The sequence below is a fragment of the Crotalus tigris genome, unplaced genomic scaffold (assembly GCF_016545835.1).
Source record: "Crotalus tigris isolate CLP2741 ecotype Arizona unplaced genomic scaffold, ASM1654583v1 scf7180000024461.5605484, whole genome shotgun sequence".
Lineage (NCBI taxonomy): Eukaryota > Metazoa > Chordata > Lepidosauria > Squamata > Viperidae > Crotalus > Crotalus tigris.
The window spans coordinates 2,011,001-2,025,777 of NW_024100632.1; the positions used below are offsets into that span (position 1 = coordinate 2,011,001).

At 44.3% G+C, this 14,777-nt stretch overlaps 1 protein-coding gene across 8 annotated transcripts in view; it reads left to right on the forward strand.

Moving 5' to 3' along the window:
- The first annotated feature begins 6,455 nt into the window (after positions 1–6,455).
- Positions 6,456–14,777, forward strand: part of CIT (citron rho-interacting serine/threonine kinase) — a 68,413-nt gene continuing 60,091 nt past the window's right edge. For all 8 annotated transcript variants that reach the window (XM_039332538.1, XM_039332539.1, XM_039332544.1 and 5 more), the window contains exons 1-7: positions 6,456–6,576; positions 8,577–8,724; positions 9,651–9,792; positions 10,882–11,057; positions 11,614–11,712; positions 13,175–13,317; positions 13,771–13,864. In XM_039332538.1, coding sequence (XP_039188472.1) covers positions 8,629–8,724; positions 9,651–9,792; positions 10,882–11,057; positions 11,614–11,712; positions 13,175–13,317; positions 13,771–13,864 — 750 coding nt within the window. In that variant the 5' untranslated portion in view covers positions 6,456–6,576; positions 8,577–8,628. The remainder of the gene's footprint in view (positions 6,577–8,576; positions 8,725–9,650; positions 9,793–10,881; positions 11,058–11,613; positions 11,713–13,174; positions 13,318–13,770; positions 13,865–14,777) is intronic.

Sequence of the window (14,777 nt, forward strand, 5' to 3'; positions counted from 1 at the left end):
ATTGACTTGTTTTCTGATTTTATACAATCCATTGAACCAAAAGCCAACCTCAGAGCTGGGAGCTCCCCAAGACACATCACTTGCCTAAATTGATAAATAACAGTTGAGATTAAACTCAACCAGGATTAGCCAGTTGGCTAATGCAGCCTACTCAGTGAATGTGCCTCAAGTTATTTAATGCTTGTTGTTTTTCATTCTTCAGGCATGAAAAAGTATTTATCCCCCAATTTAGGGCTGGAGGTAAATTCATACATTATCATACACCAAGTTCCTATTGGTTAGGTTAATAGAACATGCTACATCAAAGAGCCTCGTTATAGCTCAGTAAAATGTATGAACCAGGCCAGTGAGTTTATTGTTGTAAAAGCAATGTTGTGTAGAATTAGTTTTGTTATATAAAGCCCAACTGATTGCATTTGCACCACATGCTAAGCTAAACCCACACACAAGTACAGCGCAATGAATGAACAGTCTTCATTTTGAGATTTTTTTCTCTCCAGATTTTGAGTAGTTGTTGATAAGGTTCCTAAGACAGAGAAATATAAATCCTTGTCTTTCATCAGATATCATTTTTAGAGAATGAATGAGCCTCGTCATCCGGATGTGTTTTAGGCTTTTTCCATATTCCTGAGATGACAGAAATGTCTGTAAGTTGTCAGGGAAATCCCCAGGTGCCCTTTACAAATCGGGTGTCTGGAGTGGACTATCATAATAGATCTATCATAACAGCAAGTGGTCAGATGAGGAGACCCAAGCCCATCAGTAGCCTCACCCAGCAATGAAAAAGGACACACATTCGATTTTCCAGCTACTAAGATTGTTGGACGAGTAGGGACAAAAATAGCCAGGGAAGTGATTGAAGCCTGGTAAACAGGCCCCTTGTCAGTCAGTTTTGTTGAGCTAACTATTAGTGGTTTATTCCAACAAACCTTGATGAAATAAAATAAGCTAGGCCTTAACATGTTGTGTGAAAACAGTCATTAGAATACTAAAAAAAAAACCCTCATAATAATATCAAAAAACTTACTGATGAAGTCTTTCCTTAGCTTGAAGTTATGTTGTACTGGACTACAGCACCCATAATTTCTTAACATAAAGGCCACTGGTAATTTTCCAGCACTAGAGGTCCCCAGGCTAGGAAGAACTTGGTTTCATATGCTACAGGAAGCCATGATTCTGTAAATACGGCAGAACTGATTAAGCTACAGTTGGCTAGGTTCCACAATGTTCCAAGCCATAAACTGGGTTTTACGATCATGGTGATGGAATACTTGTGGTGCACTAAGCTGAGACCAATTCATGATGTGCTTTTTTTTTTTTTTTTTGGAAATGTAATCCAGACATAACTATCATGAATTATTCAATGGAGTACGACTGAGCAAACCGAAAGTTTAACACAATTTGCAGGCATGGCCAAAGGATGAAAGCGTGTCATAGCATGTGTGATGTTGTGGTGGAAGTACAAAAGAGAAGCATGGAGTGATGCCCTTTCTTCTCCCCCTCCCCCTCCCCCCGCCCCCCAATCCCCTACCCTCGCCCTCTTACCAATTTGGGAACCAAATAATTGTACAATCACTAGTGCTTCTGTTCCAGAAGAAAGATAGAGTGTGTCTCATTCTGGAAGATTTTTTTTGTAATCTTCTGGCCTGATTACCTAGATCCCACTTGAGCAATGTATCTCCAAATCTCTTTCCAGAGTCTAGCACACAAAGGGATTACAGATCGAGGGCTTTAATCCACCCCAAACAAAGCTGTGCCCTAGATTCCTCAGGCTGACCTGCAGGAGACGGGGCCCATAATTCATACGACGATGGCTAAAAGTGTGTGTGACTCCATCACCGTGCCATTTCTGAATGGCCCCCGCATTGGGTCACATCAGCGCCTCAGCCTATCTGCAGCTCCCTTCACACGCTCGCTCTGGGGACGTGAATGTTTTGTTTACTGCACAACCTCCCGTTCATCTGCAGTCCCAAACAATTTTCATTATTGATTGCCATTGGCAGAAAAAAAATGGAGGGGGTTACTTTGAAATCCCTCATGCACTGTTGGTCCGTTTGCTTTATTGTGCTTGGAAGAAGCGGAGCCAAAGATTGCTCGGGTCCAAATCCATACGGGAATGCTTTTTTTAATGGAGGATGCGTAGGAAATAGATTTGGGATAAACAGTCCACTGAGCCGTCTTCTGTGATCTAGCCTGTTTGGATGGTTGAGCTCTTTGAATCCAGTCTCTCCCAGCTAACTGGGAGCTGATCATGAACAGCTGAAGGAAGTCAGACATGGTAAGGCATCAGGAAAATCTAGGGCTGCAGGTTAGACTGGAAAATACAAAAATCCAAAATTAAAATTTAAAAAAATCCAAAAGAAGACTTCTGTATTGTATATGGAAGGAGGAATGGCCTTGGAGGACAAGTTGCTACCAAGTCAGAGGGAGCACAGGCTAGGAAGAGCTCCTACGAAGTCAATGGTCAGAGGGAATGCCTTTGGAAGAAAGGAGAAAGAGCTACGACAGAGTCAACAGGCAGATAAGTGGGGCTTGACTCCGGGGTTTTAGTGTTCATAACCATTCCAGACTAATCACATCCGGGGAAGGGAAGGCATCTATCCTGGGAAAGTTTGTTCCAGACTTACTAATACTTCCCACATGGCATGTTTTATTGCTCGTGCCCCCCCCTCCCCCTTTAAAACAATGTGGTGGCTGTTATATAAAGAGCCGATCCATGCAAGGACGTGGTGCGTTGGCCTTAAGAGCAGGCCTGCCAGTGATTACTTTTCCTCTCCATGCCTCCTAATTGGCAGGTAGCAACATCTACCACGTTTCATTTCATCTCAGCTCTTAGTCACTTTCGTATTGTGATCGGATTTTATTTTTCAGGATATAATCCCGGGGAAGCTTTACTGAGCGTGTCTCATCTCATTGTCAAGTTGCTATAGCGACTCGGGTTTGAACCACGACTTTCAACATGGACCAAAAAAAAAAAAAAAAAAGTTCTGGGAATTGAAGTCCAGGCCTCTTAAAAGTTGCCGAGGTTGAAAAAAGTAGGGTATTATTCCTTTTATTTACTTATTTTTTACCAACATGCTACTAAAACTCTGATTCCGGTAACCTTTGGGTGGGCAAAACAGTGCATCATAGGGTAACCACTTTTGAACCCCTCAAATGGGCTGACTTACAGAATGTGTCCAAAATTTGGGACATGCCTTAAGGCTTTTTTAATTTTAAAATAAAACGTTTATTTCAACCTGCTTCATGTTGGCTTTTTATCATTATTAGGTTTTGGTGTTGACATTGTTCTGATTTGCTTGTGTCACAGTGGCTGGACTTTTAATAATAATAATAATAATAAAGTTGGAAGGCACCTTGGAGGTAATCTAGTCCAACCCCCTACTCAGACAGGAAACCCTATACCATTTCGGACAAATGGCTGTCCAATCTCTTCTTAAAAACTTCCAGTGTCAGAGCATTCACCGTTTCTGGAGGCAGGTTGTTCCACTAGTTAATTGTTCTCACTGTCAGGAAGCTTCTCCTTAGTTCTAGGTTGCTTCTCTCCTTGGTTAGTTCCATCCATTGCTTCTTGTTCTGCCTCCTGGTGCTTTGGAGAATAGCTTGACTCCCTCTTCTTTGGGGCAGCCCCTGAGATACTGGAACATATAAGGCAATTCATACAACACTCTGAGCTGTAAGCTAACCAAAGTCCGCTGGGTCTTACTTATTGCCAGCATAACAAAAAGATAACTTCCAATTCCCTTTTTATCTTGTTGTGCTACATTTCTGAATAATGCCAGAATGGGGTGGACTTGTCTTGTGACTTGGTTTTGCACTGCCGAGTGTTAATTCTGGGGTTCAATATGTTATGGAGTTGGGTAAATACTGCTTCGTTTAATTTAATGCTTCAAAGCATGCAGTTATGTCCGGATTTTAGATTTCATGATTGGCAATGCTTTTTCCTACCACTGATCGCCAGCAGGGGGCCGTGTTGGGCTGGATAGCAACAATGCACACAACTTTTGTAACCCTATTGATAGTCGTGGAATCCTAGGGCTGAAAGGCACCTTGGAGGTCATCTAGTCCAACCCCCTGCTCAAGCAGGAGACCCTATATCATTTCAGATAGATGTCTGTTAAATCAAGGACTACCTGGAGTCTAAAAAGGATGCTGTAAAACAGGGCTCTTCAAACTTGGCCCTTTGATGACTTGAGGACTTCAACTCCCAGAATTCCTCAGCCAAGCATGCTGGTGGAGGAATTCTGGGAGTTGAAATCCTCAAGTCATCAAAGGGCCAACTTTGAAGAGCCCTGCTGTAAAACCTGTTGAAGGAGCCAACCTCAGAAGGTGACATTTGGTGCCTTCCAGTCCTGTCACTGAGAATTCTGGGAGTTGAAGTTCAGTGGAGCTGGGAAGGCATCACCCAGCAAGCATTGGTGGCTTGTAAATCATAGTTTATAGTTTGCTACCATCTCTGATGCCAGGCAATTGTGGTTTCATAAACAAAACCATCAACTAAGCCAAAACCAAATTAATCACTCGGTGGCACTCGATGCTTTAGTCCATGCCAAGCAGGCAACGATTTAACACGGACCAAATAAAATGCCACTTTTGTTATTACACGTTTCCCTCGTTGTTTCCATTGATGCCAGGATTTAATTACTTTTCAGAAATCCTCCAAATATACATCCTTGCAAGAGAGTCTAAACAAATGTTAGTAGACAAACAATGGATGAAACAAGAGATACAGACCAAGAATTTATTTTTGCAGAAACCATTAAAAAAAAAAAAGAAGACGATGGTTTCAGGGCCAAGTATGACAAAGCCAACTGCACATCATTACTAATTTGGGGAGGAAAATAAAATAAGGCGTAGGAGGCCAATTGCCAAGCCTTCCAAAGATAGAAATGAGTGCAGCAACTTGAGGGGAGGAGGGAAGCCAAGCCACACACACAGAGCCAAAAAGCTGTGATTCAGAATAAAATACAAGAAACGGGGTCTCTGAGGTAGTAAGGTTGTGGGACTACCGGGTCACAATCTAGACATTTTTTGGTGGGTGATAACCACCATGCAGGTCAGTTCCTGGCTGTTACCAGACCTCAGATTATAATAATGACAGCTCACTGCAGCTTTCATTTACAAAAAGAATTTATTGATGATCTTTGATCTCTCTGCATGTCATTTGAAGGTCCAAAGATGCAGCTTCTCACGGACAGAACGATTGCTGAGTCTTATGCACCAGAACAGCTGAAAGGAGCCGGTCCGTTCTGAACCGTCCTCTCTGCTGCCGCCTCGCAAGGCAGGTTTTTCCTGGGTCCTTTCGAAGGGCTGAGAGCATGCTGGAATCCAATGGCGTACTTCTCAAGGTCCCTGTGGAGCCAACCGCTTACGTTCCCTTTCTCGCAGGAGCTTTGCTTGAAGAAACACACGGCCCCTTCAGTGTTGGACAAGCCCTTCTTCTCGTCTCTGATGACCACAATCTCCCTCTCCCCCAGGTCGATTCCTTCCAGGGCCTCCGTGCCGTTGAACTCACTGGAAGTGGACAAGGCATCCTGGTCTTGGTTCTTGGCGCTCAGGCTGGAGACGTCGACAAAGCAGACCAGCTTCCGCTGCTTGTCAGTCGGGACTTTGTCGTCGAAGAGGCTGACTTTGCAGAGGCCGGCGCGGCAATGCAGCCAATCGGTGTCCGAACTCATCATGGTCACCGGGACCATGCCTTCGGCATTGGGGCACTCTTTGGGTTGAAGGTTGGACATGATTCTGCGAGACTGAAAGACAAGGGGCTAGCCTCTTTACCTTCCCATGCTCTTCTGCTGCCCAGGGACACTGGCCAGGCCAGGTAGTTGTCCAGCTGTTGTGACATCACAAAGCATGTGAAACAACAGAGGTGACAGCCCAGCTGTAGAAGAGCAGGCAGAGCTGGGGGGACAGAGTTAAATGTGCTATTAGCTTGGAGTCTTTGCGTTGCCATAAATGCCTCAAGTCGTGTGTGTGTGTGTGTGTGTGTGTGTGTGTGTGTGTGTGTGTGTGTACATATATGTGTATCTATATATATATATATATATATAATTAGCCCTTTTTCTAGCTTTGTATATTGCCTTGCATCCTATATTGACCAAAAATGGTTAATAATTTTTATTATGATGATTATAATTATTTACTGCCGCTGAACAGGCAACACGCGTCGTGCAAACGCAGCCCTGGAGCCTGCATCACGGGGCTCTCGCGGGGCACGTGACCCCAGCCGCCCCGCCCCTCCGAGACTCGGTGCGACCGTTGGGCTCGCTTGGCCACGCCCCCCGGGGCCTCCCTAGCGGGCAGGGGACGCGTCAGCACGACGCGAGCCGGCACGCACGCGGACCTGCCCGCCCCTCTCGGTGACGCCATCCCCAGCGAGGATTGGCGGAGAGCGCCGATGACGCCACTCGGCGGGTCAGAGCGGCCGGGAGGGCGGGGCGAAGACGGGGCGGGGCTTCCGGGCGGGGCTCCGTTCAAACGCCGATGGCGGGAGCTGCGCCGCGGGACGCGTGAGGGGAGCTGGCGGCGGCGGACCGAGCTCCGGATCGGCGCTTCTCCGGAGGGCGCGGGGAGCGAGTAAGCCTCAGCTGAGGGAAGCGTGGGGGGGGCGGTGTTGGCCAGCCGAAGGGGTTCTCTGCACATGCTCAGAGGTGCTCGTTGCGCTGTCCTTAATGGAATAGTTACGTGTAATGCAATAGAATGCAGAACGCCGAACCCGAGTTTTCAGGTGTGGGCCTTGAGGAGCCCCCCAAGAACTGGCTGGCTTGGTTTGGCTGGGCTGGCGTTTCTTTTTATCTTAATTTTACTATATATATTTCTATTTATATATATGTGTGCATATATATAAAATGTAAACAAAATATTTTAATGTATGCTGATTAGCGTACATTTAAAGTGACAATAAAGTTATTCTATACCTATTTCTATTTTTCTATTTCTATTCTGTTCTGTTCTATTCCTTTCTATATTTTTACTCTATTCCTATTTCTATATCTCCATTTCTATTCTGTTCTATTCTCTTTTATCTTGTTCTATATTTTATAGTCTATATACTATTCTATTCTATTCTCCTATTCTATTCTATATTCTATTTTCCTATTCTATTCCTATTCTATTCTATTCATTTTCTTTTATGCACACCTATGATGTGTGTTTTGGATTATTTCACTTGTTACTGTTGGTTTTGCTCTTATATCTTGCCCAGAATAGGCTGGATTTTTAATGAGTCATAAATATTGTCAAATAAGGCAGCTCCTTGCTTTGTTCGGTCATATATTCCCTCCTGTACAGGTAGTCCTTGATTTACAACCATTCATTTAGTAATCGTTTGTAATTATAACAACATTGAAAAAAATAGCCTTAGGACCATTTTTTCACACAAGTGCTGCAGTGTCCCTATGGTCATGTGATCAGACTTGGACCCTTGGCATGTATTTATGACCGTTGTGCTGCCATTTGGATTATGTGATCTCCGTTTGCAACCTTCCCAATCGGCTTTTGACAAGCAAAGCCGACGGGGGGGGGGGGGGACAAAGATTTGCTTAATATCCACGCAGTTCACTTAACTGTGGCAAAAGCAGTAAGATGCGGGCAAAACTCACTCTAGCTTAATAAAAGAAAGTCAAGGGCTCCCTGTATCTTTTATAATTTTCCCTTTGTGGACATGATAGTTGTGAGACTCGGATGATGCGTTCAAGGATGGGGCTGGAGATGCCAAATTTCCCCTTGGGCAAAGAAAGGCAGCATCTTCCTCCCAGCAGGAGGAAAACTGGGAAGGTTAATCCCCCATGGATTCTCATCACAATTGCCTGTTCCAGTGTTGCTAACATCTGCCTCAAAATGATCACTTTTTCCCCTCTGACATCTGGCTAATGGCTGCCCCGTCAGACCAGAGGGAAAAAGGAATGGGGCCAGGAAATCTATTTGTGGTTTAAAGTCAGGGTTTAATAACTTTTATGTCCTCTTCTGGTCGTCAAACCGTGGAAGCAAGAATCTCGTTCAACCCTGACTTTCTCATCCTGAAGAACCAACTGATGTCTCCTTCAGCCAGGCTTTTTGAATCTGGTGGAAAATTATTTTAGCTATCATTTTTCCTCCGGGGCCTTTAAACGGTTGTGCGTTACAGTTGGATTGCTGGCTGCCTTATGGGCCTGAGAGGAGTGATTATAAACTGATATATTCAATAATAAGATTCCTTGGAGTTGTCGCTTATTAATCAAACAATATCGTTTATGAAATCTTTATTTTCAGTGTACGCTGGCTGAGTTGATTTTTAGGTTTTTTTTTTTTTAACCTACGTACAAGAGGGTTTTTTTTAAAAACACAATAGTTCTTCCTCCACCGATTTTCTCCACAACAACCAGCCCGTGGGATGCCTGAGAATGACTGGCTCAAAGTCACTTAACCATTTTCGTGCCTAAGGCGGAACTCACTGTCTCCTAGTCTCCAGCTTGCTGCCTTAACTACTAGACCAGACTGCTTTTAAAATGATTTAATAGCCGAACATAATAAGATTTCCAGAATTAAAAGAGCCAAAGATCTTATATCTTCCCCTTTTTTGTTAATCTTTCTAATAGAGATTATGTGCTACAGATTCCATCTTAGTGGGGGTGTTCTTTGCGGATAAAGATGCTGAAATTTAAATATGCAACACCCCATCCAGCAGAACCGGGCGCGATGGACTCTATTGCCAGCCGGGCTTCTCGGCTTAATCTGCTCCTTCAGGTAACTTTGCTTGTTAATTTGTTTCCTATTTAATCTGCCCTGTTGGAGCCCAACTCACCGCTTCATGTGGCAGGCTGTTCCACTGGCTGACATGTCAGGAACATCTTTCTCACCTCTAACGAACAGAATTCCTTCTTGTTTGAACCTATTGGTTCTGACCCAGCCCTCTGAGGTGGTAAAAACTAAGCTTCCTTTTAAGGACACCTGTCTGGTTTCCAATTTGTCTATTACGAAAGAGCAAAAGGTGCTTTTAGTTTGTTTACTAGAAATTGTGTAGGAGGCAGTGAGGCTGCTTATTCTTCATCTGATTCTCTTGGTTACAGGACAGTGTTTTGTTTTGTTTTCCAAATTGTTGCTCTAAAAACAGAGGTTAATTTGATGTGATGCAGTCTTTTCCCAACTTGAAGATACGTGGACATCAACTCCCAGAATTCCCCAGCCAACCATGGGAGTTGATGTCCACGTATCTTAAAGTTGCCACAGTTGGGAAAACGCTGGTGTAATGGGAGCGGTTAGACAAGCTAACTCCTCCAGTGGTTGCGCTCCAGTTTCCTCCAGTCCCACGGGAAGGAGGATGGGAGATGTAGTCCAGCAGCAGCAACACAACTGAGTCAAGGTGACAACACACCGTCAGAATGACATACGCAGCACAAAGTCTGCCCTTGTCTAGTGGCACCTTGACGTCAGATGCATAGATCGAACTGGCAGATTTGGCATCGCGATAATATGGAATTTCATCCCTTGTTCCCCTCCCTCTCGCCTCCCCCTCCCACCTATAGCTCCCAAACCCTTCCTGTAAAAATGAAAGAAATTGGCCATTTTATACCAACCTCCAACAACCCGCTGTATGACATGTTTCTAAAATAGGACAGTTTACTAATTGTGTATAAATATGACTCTTCTGTTCTTGTTGCCTTTGTTTTCAGGGGAAACTCCCGCCTCTGACACAACAGCAGATGTCTCCGTTCTCAAGAGAAGGCATTCTGGACGCCCTTATGGTGCTGTATGGGGAATGCAGCAGTCCTCTGCTAATGAAAATCAAGCACGCGGGCAATTTTTTAAAAAAGCGTAGGTCTGGTTCACTTCCTCTGAGAGCCTCAAAACACAATTTTTTCCGGGAGAATTTGGAGCGGATGTTGCTTGACAAGAGAGAAACATCAGCCTAATAGCCACCTATTGACGTCTGGTTTGGCCTGGTACTGTGGCCCCCAACTTTTTGGGCACCAGGGACCGGTTCCGTGGAGAGAGGTTTTCCCATGGACCAGGGGCGGGGGAATGAGGTTTTGCGTGTTGCCTGCATCCCACGGATGGAAATTTGCTTGTTTGCGCGGCCCGGTTTTGTGGCATGCCGTGGCCCGGTGCTGGTCCATGGCCCTGGGATTGGGGACCCCTGGTTTAAAGAGTGGGAGATGAAGGAAGTAACAAGGATTGTGCCTATCGGCAAGGGATCTACTACTGGAGATCCAAAAGAGCAGAGCAGCCTGAAAACATTTAGCGTGTTTGCTTAAGGCAGTGGTTCTCAACCTGTGGGTCGGGACTCCATTTGGGGTCGAACGACCATTTCACGGGGGTCGCCAAACAACGCAGTCCGCCATTTTTTCCCCCCTTTTCCTTAGCTGTGCTACTCCCTTTTATTCTATTGGCTTTTGAAAGCCAATAGAATAGACTCTCTTGAATAGAGTCTAATTCTATTGGCTTTCAAAAGCCAATAGGAATTGTCCAGGCTGTCTCTGCCCTGCTGAGCCCGCCAAAAGTCCCATTCTGCAAACGGTGCTGCACCACTTGAGTAGTCCTCGACTTACGACCGGTTGGGGGTCGCGGCATTAAAAAGGTTGAGAATCGCTGGCTTAAGGGGAAGGGTTTTGAAGAAAGAATCATGGCTTTTTGTAAATCAGTCTGTCTCAAACGTAGGAATTTTATGATTCAGTTCCCAGAATACGCCAGAGATTTGTACGCAGAGGAGATCAAAGCAGTATTATGGGTGAAACAGGACTGATTTGGCTAAATTCAACCTAATGCAGTCTTTCCCAGCCTCTACTGGAGGGGGAAATCTGGGAACTGAAGTCCACATATCTTAAAGCTGCTGAAGTTGAGAAAGGTTAATCTGATGGCTTGTTTCTTCTCTCTCCCCCCACCCACCTTCCTGATCTTCTGCAGATTCAGATTCAATAGCCGAGTTCCGGGAACTTCAACCCAGCTTGAAAGATTTTGAAATCCGGAATTTGTTAGGATGCGGTCATTTTGCAGAAGTCCAGCTGGTGAAAGAAAAGGCAACTGGTGACATTTATGCCATGAAGGTGATGAGCAAGGAGACACTGCTGGGAAAAGAGCAGGTACGCCCCTGTTTGGTGGGAGAATTTTGTAACCACAGAGGTTTAACGGCAATTGCAGGAAATTTGCACATACAGTCCTTGGCGTCTCCCTAGGGACCTGTCAGAAATATAGGCAGGCTTGATATAAAACGATATAAAAATCCTCTCTATCACAGAAGGGAGGATCAACTGGGACACTCTGGCAAAAGTTGCATTGTGTCATTGCAGTGCAAAAGTCTCACCCTCTTTGTATGTGTGTCTTGATGTTCCAAACATTTCCAAAAGCGACAAAATCTGGGGTGTGACATTTGTTGGGACCGAGGAGTATATCTGGCTATGTCCGTAGCAAACTCTCAAATGTTTACATCTTGCATTCGCAGGAGCTAGAAACTTGTCTTTTTAATAAGTTGGAAAAGGGAGAGCTCCTTAAATGGAACAATTAGGCCTAAAAAATATCTGTGGCTTGTGATCTGCATGACCGTTTCGGATGCAACTCCAGCATCTAAAGTTAGATCCACGTTCCCCCCCCTCTCTCTTCATGAATTTAGTCTTCTAAAAAAATCATTTTTTTTTTTAGGTCTTCTTTGAGGAAGAGAGAAATATCCTATCCCAGAATGCCAGCCCTTGGATCCCACGTCTTCACTATGCCTTCCAAGATAAAAAGAATCTTTACTTGGTAAGCTTTGCGTTTGCAAAAACTCATGGTGGCTTTGTAGGGTTTTAGGCACGTAGTTGGCTGTTTAGAGCTGAGTTGTGCTAGGCTGGCTTCAGAGCAGTTTGAGAGGGAAATTAGGTGTCAAACTGAGCTTACAATTTTTCCAGTTGTGTCCATATTTAAATCTTTTTCCATGCCAGCTTTTTAAAAAGGGGCTATTTGAAATCTTTCAGGCCTCTGTTGGTAATGCAGCGTTTCTCCCATGCCCAACGAAGGGCCTTGTGCAAATTAACAATGACATCACAACTGCATGGAATTAAACATCACTTTGCAAGTCCTGGTGGTCCTCGACTTACGACCACAATCGAGCCTAACATTTCTGTTGTTAAGTGAGACAGTTTTTACAGCCTTTCTTGCCAGGGCGATTAGGTCTATCACCGCCGTTGTTAAATTGGTCACACGGTTGTTAAGTGAATCCAGATTTCCCACTGACTGCCTGTCGGAAGGTCGCAAAAGGAGATCACCTGACCGCGGACACTGCGGCCGTCATAAATACGAGTCGGTTGACAAGCATCCGAATTTTAATCATGTGATCATGGGGGAGGCTGCAACGGTTGTACGTGTGAAACACCATCCTAAGTTGCTGTTTTCAGTGCTGTCGTAACTTTCAATGGTCACTAAATGAACTGTTGTAAGTTAAGGACTACTTGTGATGGATGGAGAAAATTTTTTAAGTGTGTTAGAAGGAAAAATAGAGGCGTATATGTATCAATGTCGTTCATCTGCCTACCCACGCACCTCCTTACTTAAGTGATATAGTGGTTAAGGCGTCTGGCTAGAAACCCAGGAGATTGTGAGTTCTAGTCCTGCCTTAAGCGCAAAGCCAGCTGGGTGACTTTGGGCCAGTCCTTCCCTCTCTCAGCGTAGGAGAAAGCAAGCAAGGGCAAACCACTTCTAAAATATGTTGCCAAGGAAACTGCAGGGACTTGTCCAGGCAGTCACTAAGAGTCAGGACTGACTGAAAGGCATAAAAACGGTGGATTTGTGTATATATTCATCCCTTTCTGGTGGAGGTTGCAACCTTAAGCAGACGGGGAAGAGAAAAATTAAATAGAAATTCTCATTATGGGATTCAATTCCACTCGCATGATAACAATAGATTAAATACCGGTTCGGGGGGGGAAAATTCCTGAAAATTTCAGGCAGAATAAAACTTGGGTTTTGTGATTTATTGAGAGTGTGGAAATCAATAAAAGACAAAACAGCCATTTTTATCCTTCATGTTAAAAACGAGAACTCTTCTCTGATTGTGCTTAGCCCACGCTTCCTTATTGACCTTTAACTGCATGCAAATATGAGCAGGTGATCAAATGCAGAAACTGCTTTTTAATTTTCAAGAGACCGCATCGTCTTTAATACCTACTATTTCACAAATTTTATTTCCCTCTCTATGTGGGCCTGATTACTTCCACATGATGTCAAGGTTATGGATTATGAGCCCGGAGGAGACCTGCTCTCATTCTTAAACAGATACGAGGATCAACTGGAGGAAAGCACCATGCAGTTTTATCTAGCAGAATTAGTTTTGGCCATTCACAGCGTCCATCAAATGGGCTATGTCCATCGGTGAGTTGGTCAGTTCTGTATACTTAACCAAACATAAGAGAGGCAGTTTGGACTAATGGTTAAGGCACCAGGCTAGAAAGTAGGAGACTGAATTATAGTCTCGTCTTAGGCACTACAGTGGCTGAGTGACTTTGGGCCAATCACCAGGAGACTGTGAATTCTAGTCCTGGCTTAGGCATGAAAACTTTGAGTGGAGTTGAACAGTTCTGGGGAGAGTATAAATACTTCTGACTCAGTGTCCACCTATTGCTAAGCTTTCAACGTGGTTACAGTTGTGTGAGCCCAACTTGCTCCTGATAAAATGTAGCCTGAAACGGTTCTGAAGACTAGGAAGCATCTTTTTTGATTTCTTATCCCTGTAATGGTTTCAGCAGCAGTGTGATGGGGCAAGCAATTTTAATTTCAGGAAGAGAGTTTTATTGATTCCTTTTTTACCTTCTTTATGTCTTACAGAGATGTTAAGCCAGAGAATATCCTCATTGACAGAACAGGGCACATCAAGTTGGTGGGTTTTGGTTCTGCTGCCAAAATCACAGCGGATAAAACGGTAATAAAATATTTTTGAAATGGAGAAATTAAAGATTGACATTTAATCTTGGATATTGCCATCTATTGCAGTTGTATCACAGAGTTACGCAGATGATGGGTGACGATCTTGGAAAAGCAACTAGACCAAATTAAATTGGCCTGAAGGCCAAAATCTGGAAATAAGCATCTGTCTGAGACTCTGGCTAAGGGCTACAGTCAAACGTTGCATTGTTTGTGCAGTGACTCTAACGTGATGCTGAACCACAGCCTCTGAATACACAACCAGCATTGTCAGTGATTATAGAACCTAAAACCAAGAATGACACATGATGAATCTTCCAAGCTGAGTTCCTTACTCTTTCACTTTCATAGATAAAAATCTTGCCAGACTGAGGAGTCTGCTATCTATATTCACAATGCATTCTGGGAACTCTTAAGGAGCTCTTCACCCTCTTTCTCTCACACATAATAACTGGGCTAAGTTGCCTCCTCTTTCTCTGGAATGGAATTCTTCAGCCACCATGTGTGGACTTCAACTCCCAGGATTCCTCAGTCGCCATGTGTCAGGCTTCAAACCAAGAATGACTGGTGGTGATTCTTTCAAGCTGATTTTTTTTAATTGTATCACACCTAAAGACAAAATCTGGCCAGACTGAGGACTCTATTATCTGTATCTATAATCTATTCTGGGAGCCCCCTTTACTCTTTCTCTCTCTCTCTCTCTCTCTCTCTCTCTCTCTCTCTCTCTCTCTCTCTCTCTCTCCCTCCCTCCCTCCCTCCCTCCCTCCCTCCCTCCCTCCCTCCCTCCCTCTCTCTTTTTTTGTATTCTTTTAAATTATCCTGAAGGGTCTGTCAGCTGAAGTAAACAGAAGCCGTGGGTGACTGGCGATCATGGGTAGCTCTGCCCTGGCCTTTGAGTTTAACCATGTGCC